This window comes from Salmo salar, chromosome ssa19, assembly GCF_905237065.1.
Source record: "Salmo salar chromosome ssa19, Ssal_v3.1, whole genome shotgun sequence".
Lineage (NCBI taxonomy): Eukaryota > Metazoa > Chordata > Actinopteri > Salmoniformes > Salmonidae > Salmo > Salmo salar.
The window spans coordinates 32,865,945-32,884,183 of NC_059460.1; the positions used below are offsets into that span (position 1 = coordinate 32,865,945).

General features: G+C 45.3%; 1 protein-coding gene across 2 annotated transcripts; it reads right to left on the minus strand.

The window, feature by feature from the left end:
• Positions 1-314: 314 nt before the first annotated feature.
• ntpcr (nucleoside-triphosphatase, cancer-related) lies at positions 315-13,403 on the minus strand. 2 transcript variants are annotated; one of them, XM_045701853.1, is made up of 5 exons: positions 12,970-13,295; positions 10,504-10,666; positions 9,561-9,663; positions 8,497-8,706; positions 315-1,017 (listed from the first exon to the last, which is right to left on the minus strand). In XM_045701853.1, exons 1-5 carry the CDS (start codon positions 13,016-13,018, stop codon positions 940-942), a joined length of 603 nt encoding a protein of 200 aa, XP_045557809.1. In that variant the 5' UTR covers positions 13,019-13,295; the 3' UTR covers positions 315-939. The 2 variants fall into 2 exon arrangements, with proteins under 2 accessions (XP_045557809.1, NP_001134734.1); NM_001141262.1 differs by lacking the exon at positions 12,970-13,295 and adding an exon at positions 13,338-13,403 and having other exon boundaries at positions 762-1,017.
• Positions 13,404-18,239: the final 4,836 nt, after the last annotated feature.

Here is an 18,239-nt window from a genome sequence, read left to right on the forward strand (position 1 = left end):
CTGCACTGTTGGAGCTAGAAACAAGCATTTAGTTAGATACTACTGCACTGTTGGAGCTAGGAACAAGCATTTAGTTAGGTACTACTGTTGGAGCTGGGAACACCAGCATTTAGTTAGATATTACTGCACTGTTGGAGCTAGAAACACAAGCATTTTGCTACACCCGCAATAATGTCTGCTAAATATGCATATGTGACCAATAAAATTTGATTTTGATTTGATTTAAACAGTTAACGATCAAGATATATACACAGTACTACTAGGCTTTAAACAGTTAAAGGCATAAACAGAGAATAAACAAATACTATAGTGTGTAATCTGAAAGGATTCACTTTATCAAGTGGAAACAAAATCAACGTTTTATCAAATCAACTCTCACATCACTACATACAGTTCCAAAACAGTTGATGCAGGTAGGCTTGTACAGTACTCAAATTAATTCAATAAGAAATATACATTGATTAGGAGGCAATCCAGAGAACTTTATTGTTTAAGTAGTTGTTTCTTCATGGTGAACATGAATAAGCCATCAGGTTTATTGTGATCCATGTTAAATAGTGATCCATGTCAAACTGCATGAAGCCAGTTCTCAGTTTGACAAGGTGAATACTTATAAAAGGGTTAGTGCACTAGCTATAACAGTCTAGTCCTGGAACATGGTACAGAGCGCTGGCCAACATCCACCAGGGTCAGTCTGATCCATCAGGGTCAGTCTGGCAGGTCAGTCTGGCAGTCTGGTCCGTCAGTCTGGCAGTCTGGTCCATCAGGGTCGGTCTAGTCCATCAGGGTCGGTCTAGTCCATCAGGGTCGGTCTAGTCCATCAGGGTCGGTCTAGTCCATCAGGGTCGGTCTAGTCCATCAGGGTCTAGTTCAGAGTGCTGCTGTGTTTTCTGAATGCCTTCCATGATGTTCCACTGACCTTGGATAACTTCCACCTACTTAGGCACTTTGCTTGAGACAGTCCTTTAGAGCTGACACAATCTCTGTTAATATAACATCTCTGTTCTCCTTGGTGACCTGAGAAAGAGAGGAGGGAAGGCCGGGGGGGGGGGACACAACCAAAGATGTTAAAGAGATACCATAGCAGCAAGCGCACAGTGTTCTTGATAGATGGAACCAGATCTAACAGTTAATATCACTAACATTGACCCTGATGGATGGAACCAGATCTAACAATTAATATCACTAACATTGACCCTGATGGATGGATCTGGTTTAGTCACGCATGATTTCATCTTTAATCCCCACAATGCTTTGCGGTAAACGGATAATGATATCAGTAATGCTATACATTCTATATGGTAAAAGGATAATGGTATCCACCGTGCTATACTGTAAAGGATAATGGTATCCACCGTGCTATACTGTAAAGGATAATGTTATCCACCGTGCTATACTGTATCAGTCATGCTATACATTCTATACGGTAAAAGGATAATGGCATCCGCCGTGCTATACCGTAAAGGATAATGGCATGCGCCGTGCTATACCGTAAAGAATAATGGCATGCGCCGTGCTATACCGTAAAGAATAATGGTATGCGCCGTGCTATACCGTAAAGAATAATGGTATGCGCCGTGCTATACCGTAAAGAATAATGGTATCCACCGTGCTATACTGTAAAGGATAATGGTATCCACCATGCTATACTGTAAAGGATAATGGTAGCTTGAGCCCCTCCTGAATATAACAGACAGAGGGACTATTTGCTGTACACATGGTTGTGTTGGACATTACAGTGAGTAGACAGGGTAAACCAGTTTTGGTGATTTCTGGTATATCAAAGTTAATCAATCAGAATGTTTTGAGTCCCATTCAGACATTTCTACCTGATTAAGTACAAGACCACTGGAAATTAATGTTGAAAGTTCAATTTATATTTATTCCTAAAACCTAAATTGAAAATGATGCTGTTGCTATTTTGATAAATAGTAACAGTTTTAACATGTCCAAATCAATAACTAATATGCAGAAACAGTTCATGATATATTGAAAACAAAACATACCATCTACACATACATAATACTAAACAACTTATAAAACTGCACACACACCAAAAACCCTGTTGTTCTGACAAGTGGCAATAAATCACTGATATTGATGAAATCAGGTTGTATGAGCTGTTGAAACTACCACAACTCAAAAACCACATGGAAACTGGAGATATTTCTAGCTCACTGGTTAGAGAACAACCTGCAGAAGACAGTCAGCTACATTTTCGAACGTTGCATTTTAAAACTGGGGGTCACCAACAGAAAGACAAACGCAACACTGTTTTGTCAATAACTCATATCGATATCATGTGGAAATCAATAGCCCAAGGGGGGGGGGGGGGAGATGAGGTTGCAGGTTCTGTTAAAAGTAACACAGCTCAAAAACTACACCGAATCTGGGAATAATCTGTAGAAGAAACCTAGCTACATTTTGAAGTGTTGCATTTTGGTCGCAAACACGGCTTTTATCACTTCCATAGATATCATGTTGAAATTAACAAAAGGGGGTCAGTATCTGGTGTGGCCACCAGCTGCATTAACCTCTTACATCGAGATGTTCCGCTAGCGGAACACCGCTCCAATATCCAATGATAGGGCATGGCGCGAATTACAAATTCCTCAAAAATCCAAAAACTTCAATTTTTCAAACATATGACTATTTTACACCATTTTAAAGACAAGACTCCTTTATCTAACCACATTGTCCGATTTCAAAAAGGCTTTACAACGAAATCAAAACATTAGATTATGTCAGGAGAGTATCCAGCCAGAAATAATCAGACACCCATTTTTCAAGCTAGCATATAATGTCACAAAAACCAAAACCACAGCTAAATGCAGCACTAACCTTTGATGATCTTCATCAGATGACACTCCTAGGACATTATGTTATACAATACATGCATGTTTTGTTCAATTAAGTTCATATTTATATCAAAAAACAGCTTTTTACATTAGCATGTGACGTTCAGAACTAGCATTCCCACCGAACACTTCTGGTGAATTTACTAAATTACTCACGATAAACATAATTATTTTAAGAATTATAGATACAGAACTCCTTTATGCAATCGCGGTGTCCGATTTTAAAATAGCTTTTCGGTGAAAGCACATTTTGCAATATTCTGAGTAGATAGCCCGGCCATCACAGGCTAGCTATTTTGACACCCGCCAAGTTTGGTACTCACCAAACTCAGATTTACTATAAGAAAAATTGGATTACCTTTGCTGTTCTTCATCAGAATGCACTCCCAGGACTTCTACTTCAACAACAAATGTTGGTTTGGTAATTTGGTAATCCATAGTTATATCCAAATAGCGGCGTTTTGTTCGTGCGTTCAAGACACTATCCGAAGGGTAACGAAGGGTGACGCACCGGCGCATATCGTGACAAAAAAATTCAAAATATTCCATTACCGTATTTCGAAGCATGTCAAACGCTGTTTAAAATCAATTTTTATGCGATTTTTCTCGTAAAATAGCGATAATATTCCGACCGGGAGACGTCGTTTTCGTTCAAAGACTGAAAATGTAAAATGGACTCTTCACGTGCACGCGCGCCGCCGTCTCATTGTTCTCAGATCGACCACTATCCAAATGCGCTACTGTTTTTCAGCCAGGGACTGCAAAGTCATCATTAAACGTTCTGGCGCCTTCTGAGAGCCTTAGAAAGTGTCACGTTACAGCAGAGATCCTCTGTTTTCAATAAAGAGGCTAAAGAAGGCCAAGAAATGGTCAGAGAGGGCACTTCCTGTTTGGAATCTTCTCAGGTTTTGGCCTGCCATATGAGTTCTGTTATACTCACAGACCATTCAAACAGTTTTAGAAACTTTGGAGTGTTTTCTATCCAAATCAAACAATTATATGCATATTTTAGTTTCTGGGCAGGAGTAATAAACAGATTAAAATCGGGTACGTTTTTTTATCCGGCCGTGAAAATACTGCCCCCTATCCATAACAGGTTAAGTACTGCAGTGCATCTCCTCCTCATGGACTGCACCAGATTTGCCAGTTCTTGCTGTGAGAGGTTACCCCACTTTTCCACCAAAGCACCTGCAAGTTCCCGGACATTTCTGGGGGGGAATGGCCCTAGCCCTCACCCTCCGATCCAACAGGTCCCAGACGTGCTCAGTAGGATTGAGATCTGGGCTCTTCGCTGGCCATGGCAGAAGACTGACATTCCTGTCTTGCAGGAAATCACACACAGAACGAGCAGTATGGCTGGTGGCATTGTCATGCTGGAGGGTCATGTCAGGATGAGCCTGCAGGAAGGGTACCACATGAGGGGGGAGGATGTCTTCCCTGTAACGGACAGCGTTGAGATTTCCTGCAATGACAAAAAGCTCAGTCCGATGATGCTGTGACACAACGCCACAGACCATGACGGACCCTCCACCTCCAAATCGATCCCGCTCCAAAGTACAGGCCTCGGTGTAACGCTTATTCCTTCAACGATAAACGCGAATCCGACCATCACCCCTGGTGAGACAAAACCGCACTTTTTGCCAGTCCTGTCTGGTCCAACGACGGTGGGTTTGTGCCCATAGGCGACGTTGTTGCCGGTGTTGTCTGGTATGGACCTGCCTTACAACAGGCCTACAACCCCTCAGTTCAGCCTCTCTCAGCCTATTGCGGACAGTCTGAGCACTGATGGAGGGATTGTGCGTTTCTAGTGTAAATTGGGTAGTTGTTGTTGCCATCCTGTACCTGTCCCGCAGGTGTGACGTTCGGATGTACCGATCCTGTGCAGGTGTTGTTACACGTGGTCTGCCACTGCGAGAATGATCAGCTGTCCATCCTGTAGCTCTGTCTAAGGCGTTTCACAGTACGGACATTGCAATTTATTGCCCTGGCCACATCTGCAGTCCTCATGCCTCCTTGCAGCATGCCTAAGGCACGTTCACGCAGATGAGCAGGGACCCTGGGCATCTTTCTTTTGGTGTTTTTCAGAGTCAGTAGAAAGGCCTCTAGTGTCCTACGTTTTCACAACTGTGACATTAATTGCCTACCGTCTGTCAGCTGTTAGTGTCTTAACGACCATTCCACAGGTGCATGTTCATTAATTGTTTATGGTTCATTGAACAAGCATGGGAAACAGTCTTTAAACCCTTTACAATGAATATCTGTGAAGTTATTTGGATTTTTACGAATTATCTTTGAGAGACGAGACGTTTCTTTTTTTGCTAAGTTTATATTACACACACACACACTCTCTCTCTCTACAGGTCAAGAGTGTGCAAAGCTGTCATCAAGGCAAAGGGTGTCTATTTGAATAATCTCAAATATATTTTGATTTGTTTAACACTTCTTTGGTTACTACATGATTCCATATGTGTTATTTAATAGTTTTGATGTCTTCACTATTATTCTACAATGTACAAAATAGTAAAAATAAAGAAAAATCCTTCAATGAGTAGGTAGGTCCAAACTTTTGACCGGTAGTGAGTGAGTATGTATGTTTGTTTATTTATTTATTTATTTCACCAGGTAGGCAAGTTGGGAACAAGTTCTCATTTACAATTGCGACCTGGCCAAGATAATGTATGTACAGTGGCTTGTGAAACAATTCACCCCCCCTTGGCATTTTTCCTATTTTGTTGCCTTACAACCTGGAATTAAAATAGATTTTTTGGGGGTTTGTATAATTTCATTTACACAACATGCGTACTACTTTGACGATGCAACATATTTTTTATTGTGAAACAAACAACACTCCCTGCCAATGAAAAACATCCCCACAGCATGATGCTGCCACCACGCGTCACTGTGGGGATGGTGTTCTTGGGGTGATGAGAGGTGTTGGGTTTGTGCCAGACATAGCGTTTTCCTTGATGGCCAAAAAGCTACATTTTAGTCTCATCTGACCAGAGTACCTTCTTCCATACATTTGGGGTGTCTCCCACATGCCTTTTAGCGAACAAGTGGTCCTATGGACAGATACTCCAATCTCCGCTATGGAGCTTTGCAGTTCCTTCAGTGTCATCTTTGGTTGCTCTGTTGCCTCTCTGATTAATGCCCTCCTTGCCTGGTCCGTGAGTTTTGGTGGGCGACCTCTCTTGGCAGGTTTGTTGTGGTGCCATATTCTTTCCATTTTTTAATAATGCATTTAATGGTGCTCCGTGGGATGTTACAAGTTTCTGATATTTTTTTATAACCCAACCCTGATCTGTACTTCTCCACAACTTTGTCCCTGACCTGTTTGGAGAGCTCCTTGGCCTTCATAGTGTCGCTTGCTTGGTGGTGCCCCTTGCTTAGATGTGTTGCAGACTCCGCGGCCTTTCAGAACAGGTGTATATACACTGAGATCATGTGACAGGTCATGTGACAATTAGATTGCACACAGGTGGACTTTAACTAATTATGTGACTTCTGAAGGTAATTGGTTGCACCAGATCTTATTTAGGGGCTTCATAGCAAAGCACCACTTTTCCGTTTTTTATTTTTTAGATTTTTTGTTTTAAACAAGATATTTGTTTAATTTCAGTTCACCAATTTGGACTATTTTGTGTATGTCCATTACATGAAATCCAAATAAAAATCAATTTAAATTACAGGTTGTAATGCAACAAAATAGGAAAAATGCCAAGGGGATGAATACTTTTGCAAGGCACTGTATTTATATATAAACGTAAAGTGTTGGTAGAGCATGGTGCTTGAAACGCCAGGGTTGTGGGTTAGATTCCCACGGGGGACCACTATGAAACTGTACACAATAACTAATGTAAGTGGCTCTGGATAAGAGCGTCAGATAAATGGCTATAATGTCAAATTATATAAAGGTTGGATGGAAACCTGGTTACTGACATCTAATTATTCCTACTGCTGAAAAGACCAATTTAACCAGACTCCGTAGGGCGCGAGACCAATTTAACCAGACTCCGTAGGGCGCGAGACCAATTTAACCAGACTCCGTAGGGCGCGAGACCAATTTAACCAGACTCCGTAGGGCGCGAGACCAATTTAACCAGACTCCGTAGGGCGCGAGACCAATTTAACCAGACTCCATAGGGCGCGAGACCAATTTAACCAGACTCCATAGGGCGCGAGACCAATTTAACCAGACTCCCTAGGGCGCGAGACCAATTTAACCAGACTCCATAGGGCGCGAGACCAATTTAACCAGACTCCATAGGGCGCGAGACCAATTTAACCAGACTCCATAGGGCGCGAGACCAATTTAACCAGACTCCGTAGGGCGCGAGACCAATTTAACCAGACTCCGTAGGGCGCGAGACCAATTTAACCAGACTCCGTGAGGGCGCGAGACCAATTTAACCAGACTCCGTAGGGGCGCGAGACCAATTTAACCAGACTCCGTAGGGCGCGAGACCAATTTAACCAGACTCCGTAGGGGCGCGAGACCAATTTAACCAGACTCCGTAGGGCGCGAGACCAATTTAACCAGACTCCGTAGGGCGCGAGACCAATTTAACCAGACTCCGTAGGGCGCGAGACCAATTTAACCAGACTCCGTAGGGCGCGAGACCAATTTAACCAGACTCCGTAGGGCGCGAGACCAATTTAACCAGACTCCGTAGGGCGCGAGACCAATTTAACCAGACTCCGTAGGGCGCGAGACCAATTTAACCAGACTCCGTAGGGCGCGAGACCAATTTAACCAGACTCCGTAGGGCGCGAGACCAATTTAACCAGACTCCGTTGGGCGCGAGACCAATTTAACCAGACTCCGTTGGGCGCGAGACCAATTTAACCAGACTCCATAGGGCGCGAGACCAATTTAACCAGACTCCATAGGGCGCGAGACCAATTTAACCAGACTCCATAGGGCGCGAGACCAATTTAACCAGACTCCATAGGGCGCGAGACCAATTTAACCAGACTCCATAGGGCGCGAGACCAATTTAACCAGACTCCATAGGGCGCGAGACCAATTTAACCAGACTCCATAGGGCGCGAGACCAATTTAACCAGACTCCATAGGGCGCGAGACCAATTTAACCAGACTCCATAGGGCGCGAGACCAATTTAACCAGACTCCATAGGGCGCGAGACCAATTTAACCAGACTCCATAGGGCGCGAGACCAATTTAACCAGACTCCATAGGGCGCGAGACCAATTTAACCAGACTCCATAGGGCGCGAGACCAATTTAACCAGACTCCATAGGGCGCGAGACCAATTTAACCAGACTCCATAGGGCGCGAGACCAATTTAACCAGACTCCATAGGGCGCGAGACCAATTTAACCAGACTCCATAGGGCGCGAGACCAATTTAACCAGACTCCATAGGGCGCGAGACCAATTTAACCAGACTCCATAGGGCGCGAGACCAATTTAACCAGACTCCATAGGGCGCGAGACCAATTTAACCAGACTCCATAGGGCGCGAGACCAATTTAACCAGACTCCATACGGTCTGAGAACAATTTAACCAGACTCCACAGGGTCTGTGCAGTAGGCTGAACATTTGATGTCCCTACAATGATGGAGGTAAGATTAGATAGATACAGAGAGAGGGATTATGCGTGTGAATGTACTCACAGTGAAGACAGTGACGTCCGTCCTGGTCCGTATCTCCTCCATGAAACCCAGTGGTTTTCCTGAAGGGAGGGGTATAGTCCCCAGGACAGAGAAGACTGGAGAGTCCAGGGTCTGTCTGACTGACCAGATGAACGCCTGGCTGAACAGCTCCATTTTACCAACCTCATCTATGATAAACACCTGACGGTTGCTACTGCATGAAGAGTTAAGCTAAACACACAGAGACAGAGAGGTTAGAGACAACATCACTCACCACAAAACAGACTATATGGATGATATACTAGAGCTGCTGTGGGCCTACTCCACTCCACTCCCAGGGCTGCTGTGGGCCTACTCGACTCCCAGGGCTGCTGTGGGCCTACTCGACTCCCAGGGCTGCTGTGGGCCTACTCGACTCCCAGGGCTGCTGTGGGCCTACTCGACTCCCAGGGCTGCTGTGGGCCTACTCGACTCCCAGGGCTGCTGTGGGCCTACTCGACTCCCAGGGCTGCTGTGGGCCTACTCGACTCCCAGGGCTGCTGTGGGCCTACTCGACTCCCAGGGCTGCTGTGGGCCTACTCGACTCCCAGGGCTGCTGTGGGCCTACTCGACTCCCAGGGCTGCTGTGGGCCTACTCGACTCCCAGGGCTGCTGTGGGCCTACTCGACTACCAGGGCTGCTGTGGGTCTACTCGACTACCAGAGCTGCTGTGGGTCTACTCTACTACCAGAGCTGCTGTGGGTCTACTCTACTACCAGAGAATGTCAAGAGTGTGCAAAGCTGTAATCAAGGCAAAGGGTGGCTACTTTGAAGAATCTAAAACATATTTGATTCGTTTAACAATTTTGGTTACTACATGATTCCATGTGTTATGTCATAGTTTTGATGTCTTCACTATTATTAATTTAGAAAAGAGTCAAAAATAAAGAAAAACCCTGGAATGAGTAGGTGTGTGCAAACTTTCTACTGGTACTGAAAGAGGAAAAACACTGCTCACAACCCTGACAGAGGAAAAAAAACACTGCTCACAACCCTGACATAGGAGGAAAAACACTGCTTAGTTAAAAAGTGAAATAATCACATACGTTTCTGAAGAGGGGTAGAACCAGGTTCTCAAACGAAGGTACATCCACTACATACTGTCCAACAGTGTACTCTCTCCCTCCACGTGAAGCTACAGACTTCTCTCTGAACAGAACAAAGAGAGCAGAGAAAACACATTAACACATAGGGGACTGTTTCCCAGACGCAGATTAGGGCAGGTCCTGGACTGAAAATCGCCACCAGACAATTTACATTGACCCCCCCTCTTGAACACTGCTGCTACTCGCTGTTTGTTTGTTACCTATGCATAGTCACTTCGCCCCCACCTACAATTACAGATTACCTAAACTAGCCTGTTCCCCCGCACACTGACTCGGTACCGGTACCCCCTGTATATAGCCTCCACATTGACTCTGTACCGGTACCTCCTGTATATAGCCTCCACATTGACTCTGTACCGGTACCCCCTGTATATAGCCTCCACATTGACTCTGTACCGGTACCCCCTGTATATAGCCTCCACATTGACTCTGTACCAGTACCCCCTGTATATAGCCTCCACATTGACTCTGTACCGGTGCCCCCTGTATATAGCCTCCACATTGACTCTGTACCGGTGCCCCCTGTATATAGCCTCCACATTGACTCTGTACCGGTGCCCCCTGTTTAGAGCCTCGTTATTCTTATTGTGTTATTTTTTATTATTACTTTTTATTTTAGTCTACTTGGTAAATATTATTTTCTTCTTGAACTGCACTGTTGGTTAAGGGCTTGTCACTAAGCATTTCACCGTAGAGTCTACACTTGTATTCGGTGCACGTGGCAAATAAAGCTTGATTTGATAAGTAACAATAGAGAATGTACATTGAAAATGTTTGAAGTACTGAACTTGGCTTAATCTGTGTCTGGGGAACCGGCCCTTACAGAAACAGGTAGACCATTTTGGTTGATTATGTAAAATATTGACACATGACTGAAGCCTACCTTACTCTGGACAAGTGTCCTCTCTGTCCGGTCACCGTGACAACGTCGAAACCGACCCTGCGCCTCCCCTCCCTGACCTCCTGGGTGTAGAAGCCCTCCACAGACACACCTGAAGACACCATTACGTCACAGGCCTTCTGGACCAGGGTGGTCTTACCAACACCTTCACAATAGAAGAGGGTCGTGTCAAATCCAAAATGAAGTAGTTTGTCTTGTAGGCACCTTCAAACCATGACTATCAACAGAAATGCAATATTTGATCATAATGTAAAGTACTGACTCATGAATAGAGTTGTTTTATGTTAGTATTTGGCAAAGGTCACACCATTCACTTTACGGAGGAAATCAGAATACTCAGGATCTGCCTGGGATGCACGTTGTCTCTAGTTAACACAGCCACAAAGTTATAATTATGGCTAAAACCCTCCCAATTCTAAAAATTATATTCTTAAAATGTGATTCTAAACCTAACCACACTGCTAACCTCATGCCTAACCCTATCCTTAAATTAAGATGAGAATGCAAACTTTTTGTAGACAATTTTGACTTTGTGGCTTTGGAATCTGACTGTGTGTGTGTGTTATCTAGTGGAAACCGGGATACACCAGAGAGGATAGAAGAGAAGCGAGAGGGTTTACTTCCACCACAATATGTCCATGTAAAGCAGATCATTAATTATTAAGCAAGTGAGGGGGGTTTGTATGAGAGTGTCAAATTTAGTCAAATTTAAAATGAATAGCTATTTTAAATCTTGAGGCTCAATTGATCTAATAGAAGTTGCGTAATGCTGAGGTTCTTACGAGTGTAGGATATAACTTGATGCACATGACATCCCAGCAACTTGGAGAAAAAACGCTTTATATCAGTTGTCCCTGTTGAAATTCCAGACATCTATGAATATTCATTAGGCTAGCATCTCACTTGCCATTGAGTACAATTGTAATATCAACAAATATTCAAAAAAAGTACTCAAATAACAAGATGTATCCACCAATCCAAAGAGGAATAGGCGTGAGCTTGACAGCCCAGTGTTCAGCTCTGTGGGGGGGAAAAAAGCCCATAGTTAGGCATCTTGTCATTTTATCCAACGATTGTCTGTTATATTGACAAGACTCGATTGACCACTAACAATGGAAATACATCCTCAAAGATGGAAGGCAGGGTTAATTAAGGAGGTGAGATCAGGTAGGATGTTTCTAGCCAATCAGAGAAGACAGCTACACAGGCCATAGAGACAGACAGAGGACTCATCTTGTTGTAGCATCTGTGACAGCATGGGCAGCACCATTGAATCTCCATTTTAAAGTAGTCAATTTTCTTCTTCATTGGCTGATTGCTCCCAACTCCTAGGAATCCCCATCCAGTGTACTACTTTCAATTGGTGGAAGCCCTCAATGTCAATGTCCATGCGAAAACCGGTTATATCCATGACGAGTCCTCTATTTCTACAACAGGCACAACTCTGATATAAGTATATATATTTTTTTTAAGTTGCCAAAATGCCATGCGCGTCCACTTATAGCAGTGCATTCGTAACAAGTGAACCACTACAAAACGTATATTCGATCGAATAAGCCTCACGTATCGAATTAGCAATTCAACTTTTTGTTTGACACTCATTGACCTCCACACACAAACTCCTCACTCTGTGGGCTTATTTTGGGTGGAGCCCAACCTGTTGCTTCACCTCTTCCTCTCTTATATCAAGTATCTCCAATAGGGTCCAGCAGATACCTTCTCTAAGCTGGACACATTACATTTTTAACAATGCTTTTTTTCCCTGATAAAAACTAATTAATTGCATCCGCCATTGGAGCCCAGTTTCATAATATTACCATATGTTGGCAACGAGACCTGCCCACATTGCTGGTAGTTAAAATGTAAACAACAAATTACTAGATCTAGTGTGTACTAGCTAGCTAGCATGATACTAGCTAGCGTATACTAGATCTAGTGTGTACTAGTTAACATATACTAGAGCTTGCTTGGTACTTAAAATAATGCCCAGGACCAGCGCTTTTGTGCCGACTGGTATGTGTGAAGCACACTACACCCCGCAACAAAGCTACAGACTACACCCCGCAACAAAGCTACAGACTACACCCCGCAACAAAGTTACAGACTACACCCCGCAACAAAGCTACAGACTACACCCCGCAACAAAGCTACTGACTACACCCCGGAACAAAGCTACTGACTACACCCCGGAACAAAGCTACTGACTACACCCCGGAACAAAGCTACTGACTACACCCTGGAACAAAGCTACTGACTGACTGCAGACCAACACACGTCTACAGGTTGCGCTTTCACACACTGTTTCAGATGATGCTGCGTACCATTTTGCCCAAAAAACCCTGTCGGTGTGATCGAGGCATTAGCCTTGATCACACTGACAGTAATTATTTGTGCAAAATGGTACACAGCATCATCTGGATATGTGTGCAACCAAAGTAGAACATTCACCTTCTGCTCCCATCTCTGTCAAGCCGTCTCTGCATTCAGTTTGACGCATACACTATGCACCACACAGCACCTGCCTCTCCAACACAATGCAGCAAGTCAAATGCAGCGATCCATTGGAAATGAATGTATTTCTGGTGTCCCAACATGCTTGACCCTGTCGGTGTGATCGAGGCGTTAAATCAAGACACTCCAGCGTCATTTCACAAATTGTTTTAGGTATTAGCTGAACTACTGCTGTTAGATTGTATTGTGTGGCATCATGTCTATAGCTAGTTAGCTAGCAGCAGTCACGACTTCAGAGCGTTTCTGAACAACTACCCGTGCCATGCTGTCTGCGTTGTGTTTTAAAATGTTTGTTTTATAGTTACCCGGAGGTCCTGTTAGGAAAACGTGTTTGACCATTTCTGATTAAATGTTCTGTTTTCACTACTTTGCTTCTCCTCACATCCGTACACATGGGAGCCGCACATGTGCAGATTGAATTGGCAGGACTCAGTTAGAGGATTATATTAATGAACCCGGTTAGCGGGATTTTATTCCATTTGGAACCGGGCTGCCTCCCGGGCGAGAGCCGGGTACTACGTTCTGGTCGACGGTCAACTATGATCAGTATTCTGTGTTTTCACATGCAAAAGTAATTGCTTTTGACAAAAACGCTTCATCTGCCTTCCCAGTGAAAACTACTTTGAAAATTCGAACATACATTTTATGGAAAAGAGATTTCTGAACGATGCCCCCATGCTGCATTGTTGACAGATTACCGTTCTATTTGAGCAGGTCGCTTATGTGATGGGCCATAACACGGTTCAACCCGGGGCAGTTTAATCGAATCCCCTTATTGACATTCATTGGGCAGGACCAGCACAAATAGTAGAATAATCAGAGAGAATAATCAATCAATACTAATTGGAAGGGGTCTGTGTAAATATGAATCCAATCCTCAGAATCCTGGAAAAAGTAAAGCAGTTTGAATACTTTCTGAAGGCACTGTATATCAATATTTGCGGATAAAGATGTTTCCACCTCTATTTCTTGCATTATTAATTTTATACACTCAAAAAGATTCTATTATCAAATCAAAGTTTATTTGTCACTTGCGCTGAATACAACAATACTTACAGTGAAATGCTTACTTACAGGCTCTAACCAATAGTGCAAAAAAAGGTATTAGGTGAAGAATAGGTAGGTAAAGAAATAAAACAACAGTTAAAAAACAGGCTATTTACAGTAGCAAGGCTATAAAAGTAGCGAGGCTACATACAGACACCGATTAGTCAGGCTGATTGAGGTAGTATGTACATGTAGATATGGTTAAAGTGACTATGCATATATGATGAACAGAGAGTAGCAGTAGCGTAAAAGAGGGGTTGGCGGGTGGTGGGTGGGACACAATGCAGATAGCCCGGTTAGCCATTTACATGACATTTACATTTACGTCATTTAGCAGACACTCTTATCCAGAGAGACTTACAAATTGGTGCATTCACAATATGATATCCAGTGGAACAACCACTTTACAATAGTACATCTATATATGTTTTTGTTTTTGGGGGGGGGGGGGGGTTAGAAGGATTACTTTATCCTATCCCAGGTATTCCTTAAAGAGGTGGGTTTCAGGTGTCTCCGGAAGGTGGTGATTGACTCCGCTGTCCTGGCGTCGTGAGGGAGCTTGTTCCACCATTGGGGTGCCAGAGCAGCGAACAGTTTTGACTGGGCTGAGCGGGAACTGTGCTTCTGCAGAGGTAGGGGGGCCAGCAGGCCAGAGGTGGATGAACGCAGTGCCATTGTTTGGGTGTAGGGACTGATCAGAGCCTGAAGGCACGGAGGTGCCGTTCCCCTCACAGCTCCGTAGGCAAGCACCAAGGTCTTGTAGCAGATGTGAAGCCAGTGGAGTGTGCGGAGGAGCGGGGTGACGTGAGAGAACTTGGGAGGGTTGAAAACCAGACGGGCTGCAGCATTCTGGATGAGTTGTAGGGGTTTAATGGCACAGGCAGGGAGCCCAGCCAACAGCGAGTTGCAGTAATCCAGATGGGAGATGACAAGTGCCTGGATTAGGACCTGCGCCGCTTCCTGTGTAAGGCAGGGTCGTACTCTGCAAATGTTGTAGAGCATGAACCTACAGGATCGGGTCACCGCCTTGATGTTAGAGGAGAACAACAGGGTGTTGTCCAGGGTCACGCCAAGGCTCTTAGCACTCTGGGAGGAGGACACAATGGAGTTGTCAACCGTGATGGCGAGATCATGGAACGGGCAGTCCTTCCCCGGGAGTAAGAGCAGCTCTGTCTTGCCGAGGTTCAGCTTGAGGTGGTGATCCGTCATCCACACTGATATGTCTGCCAGACATGCAGAGATACGATTCGCCACCTGGTTATCAGAAGGGGGAAAGGAGAAGATTAATTGTGTGTCATCTGCGTAGCAATGATAGGAGAGACCATGTGAGGATATGACAGAGCCAAGTGACTTGGTGTATAGCGAGAATAGAAGAGGGCCTAGAACTGAGCCCTGGGGGACACCAGTGTTGAGAGCACGTGGTGCAGAGACAGATTCTCGCCATGCCACCTGGTAGGAGCGACCTGTCAGGTAGGACGCAATACAAGAGTGAGCCGCGCCGGAGATGCCCAACTCGGAGAGGGTGGAGAGGAGGATCTGATGGTTCACAATATCAAAAGCAACAGATAGGTCTAGAAGGATGAGAGCAGAGGAGAGAGAGTTAGCTTTAGCAGTGCGGAGAGCCTCCGTGACACAGAGAAGAGCAGTCTCAGTTGAATGACCAGTCTTGAAACCTGACTGATTTGGATCAAGAAGGTCATTCTGAGAGAGATAGCAAGAGAGCTGGCCAAGGACGGCACGCTCAAGAGTTTTGGAGAGAAAAGAAAGAAGGGATACTGGTCTGAAGTTGTTGACATCGGAGGGATCGAGTGTAGGTTTTTTGAGAAGGGGTGCAACTCTCGCTCTCTTGAAGACGGAAGGGACGTAGCCAGCGGTCAAGGATGAGTTGATGAGCGAGGTGAGTAAAGGGAGAAGGTCTCCGGAAATGGTCTGGAGAAGAGAGGAGGGGATAGGGTCAAGCGGGCAGGTTATTGGGCGGCCGCCGTCACAAGTCGCAAGATTTCATCTGGAGAGAGAGGGGAGAAAGAGGTCAAAGCATAGGGTAGGGCAATGTGACCATGACCAGCGGTGTCGTTTGACTTAACAAACGAGGATCGGATGTCGTCAACCTTCTTTTCAAAATGGTTGACGAAGTCATCCGCAGAGAGGGAGGGGGGGAGAAATCAGGAGGGAGGAGAAGGTGGCAAAGAGCTTCCTGGGGTTAGAGGCAGATGCTTGGAATTTAGAGTGGTAGAAAGTGGCTTTAGCAGCAGAAACAGAGGAAGAAAATGTAGAGAGGAGGGAGTGAAAAGATGCCGGGTCTGCAGGGAGGCTAGTTTTCCTCCATTTCCGCTCGGCTGCCCGGAGCCCTGTTCTGTGAGCTCGCAATGAATCGTTAAGCCACGGAGCAGGAGGGGAGGACCGAGCCGGCCGGGAGGATAGGGGACATAGAGCGTCAAAGGATGCAGAAAGGGAGGAGAGGAGGGTTGAGGAGGCAGAATCAGGAGATTGGTTGGAGAAGGATTGAGCAGAGGGAAGAGATGATAGGATGGAAGAGGAGAGAGTAGTGGGAGAGAGAGAGAGCGAAGGTTGCGACGGCGCAATACCATCTGAGTAGGGGCAGAGTGAGTAGTGTTGGAGGAGAGCGAGAGGGAAAAGGATACAAGGTATTGATCGGAGACTTGGAGGGGAGTTGCAGTGAGATTAGTATCTAGCATCTAGTAAAGATGAGGTCAAGCGTATTGCCTGCCTTGTGAGTAGGGGGGAGCAATGGTTGGTCGGGCCAATTGAGGTAGTATGTAAATGAATGTATAGTTAAAGTGACTATGCATATATGATAACAGAGAGTAGCAGCAGCGTTAAAAGAGGGGTTGGGGGGGCACACAATGCAAATAGTCCGGGTAGCCATTTGATTACCTGTTCAGGAGTCTTATGGCTTGGAGGTAAAAACTGTTGATAAGCCTTTTTGTCCTAGACCTGGCACTCCGGTACCGCTTGCCATGCGGTAGTAGAGAGAACAGTCTATGACTGGGGTGGCTAGAGTCTTTGATAATTGTTAGGGCCTTCCTCTGACACTGGTATAGAGGTCATGGATGGCAGGCAGCTTAGCCCCAGTGATGTACTGGGCCGAACGCACTACCCTCTGTAGTGTCTTGCGGTCAGAGGCCGAGCAATTGCCGTACCAGGCAGTGATGCAACCAGTCAGGATGCTCTCAATGTTGCAGCTGTAGAACCATTTGAGGATCTCAGGACCCATCTTTTTAGTTTCCTGAGGGGGAATAGGCATTGTCGTGCCCTCTTCACGACTGTCTTGGTGTGTTTGGACCATTCTAGTTTGTTGTTGATGTGGACACCAAGGAACTTGAAGCTCTTAACCTGCTTCTCCAGTACAGCCCCGTCGATGAGAATGGGGGCGTGCTCGGTCCTCCTTTTCCTGTAGTCCACAATCATCTCCTTAGTCTTGGTTACGTTGCGGGATAGGTTGTTATTCTGGCACAACACGACAAGGTCTCTGTCCTCCCTATAGGCTGTCTCATTGACGTCGGTGATCAGGCCTACCACTGTTTTGTCGTCGGCAAACTTAATGATGGTGTTGGAGTCGTGCCTGGCCATGCAGTCATGAGTGAACAGGGAGTACAGGAGGGGACTTAGCACGCACCCCTGTGGAGCTCCAGTGTTGAGGATCAATGTGGCAGATGTGTTGTTACCTACCCTTACCACCTGGGGGAGGTGTTTAGTCCCAGGGTCCTTAGCATATTGATGAGCTTTGAGTGCACTATGTTGTTGAACGCTGAGCTGTAGTCAATGAACAGCATTCTCACATAGGTGTTCCTTTTGTCCAGGTGGGAAAGGGCAGTGTGGAGTGCAAAAGAGATTGCATCATCTGTGGATCTGTTGGGGCGGTATACAAATTGGAGTGGGTCTAGGGTTTCTGGGATAATGGTGTTGATGTGAGCCATGACCAGCCTTTCAAAGCACTTCATGACTACAAACGTGAGAGCTACGGGTCGGTAGTCATTTAGAAAAGATACCTTGGTGTTCTTGGGCACAGGGACTATGGTGGTCTGCTTGAAGTATGTTGGTATTACAGACTCTGTCGGGGAGAGGTTGAAAATGTCAGTGAAGACACTTGCCAGTTGGTCAGCGCATGCTCAAGTACTCGTCCTGGTAATCCATCTGGC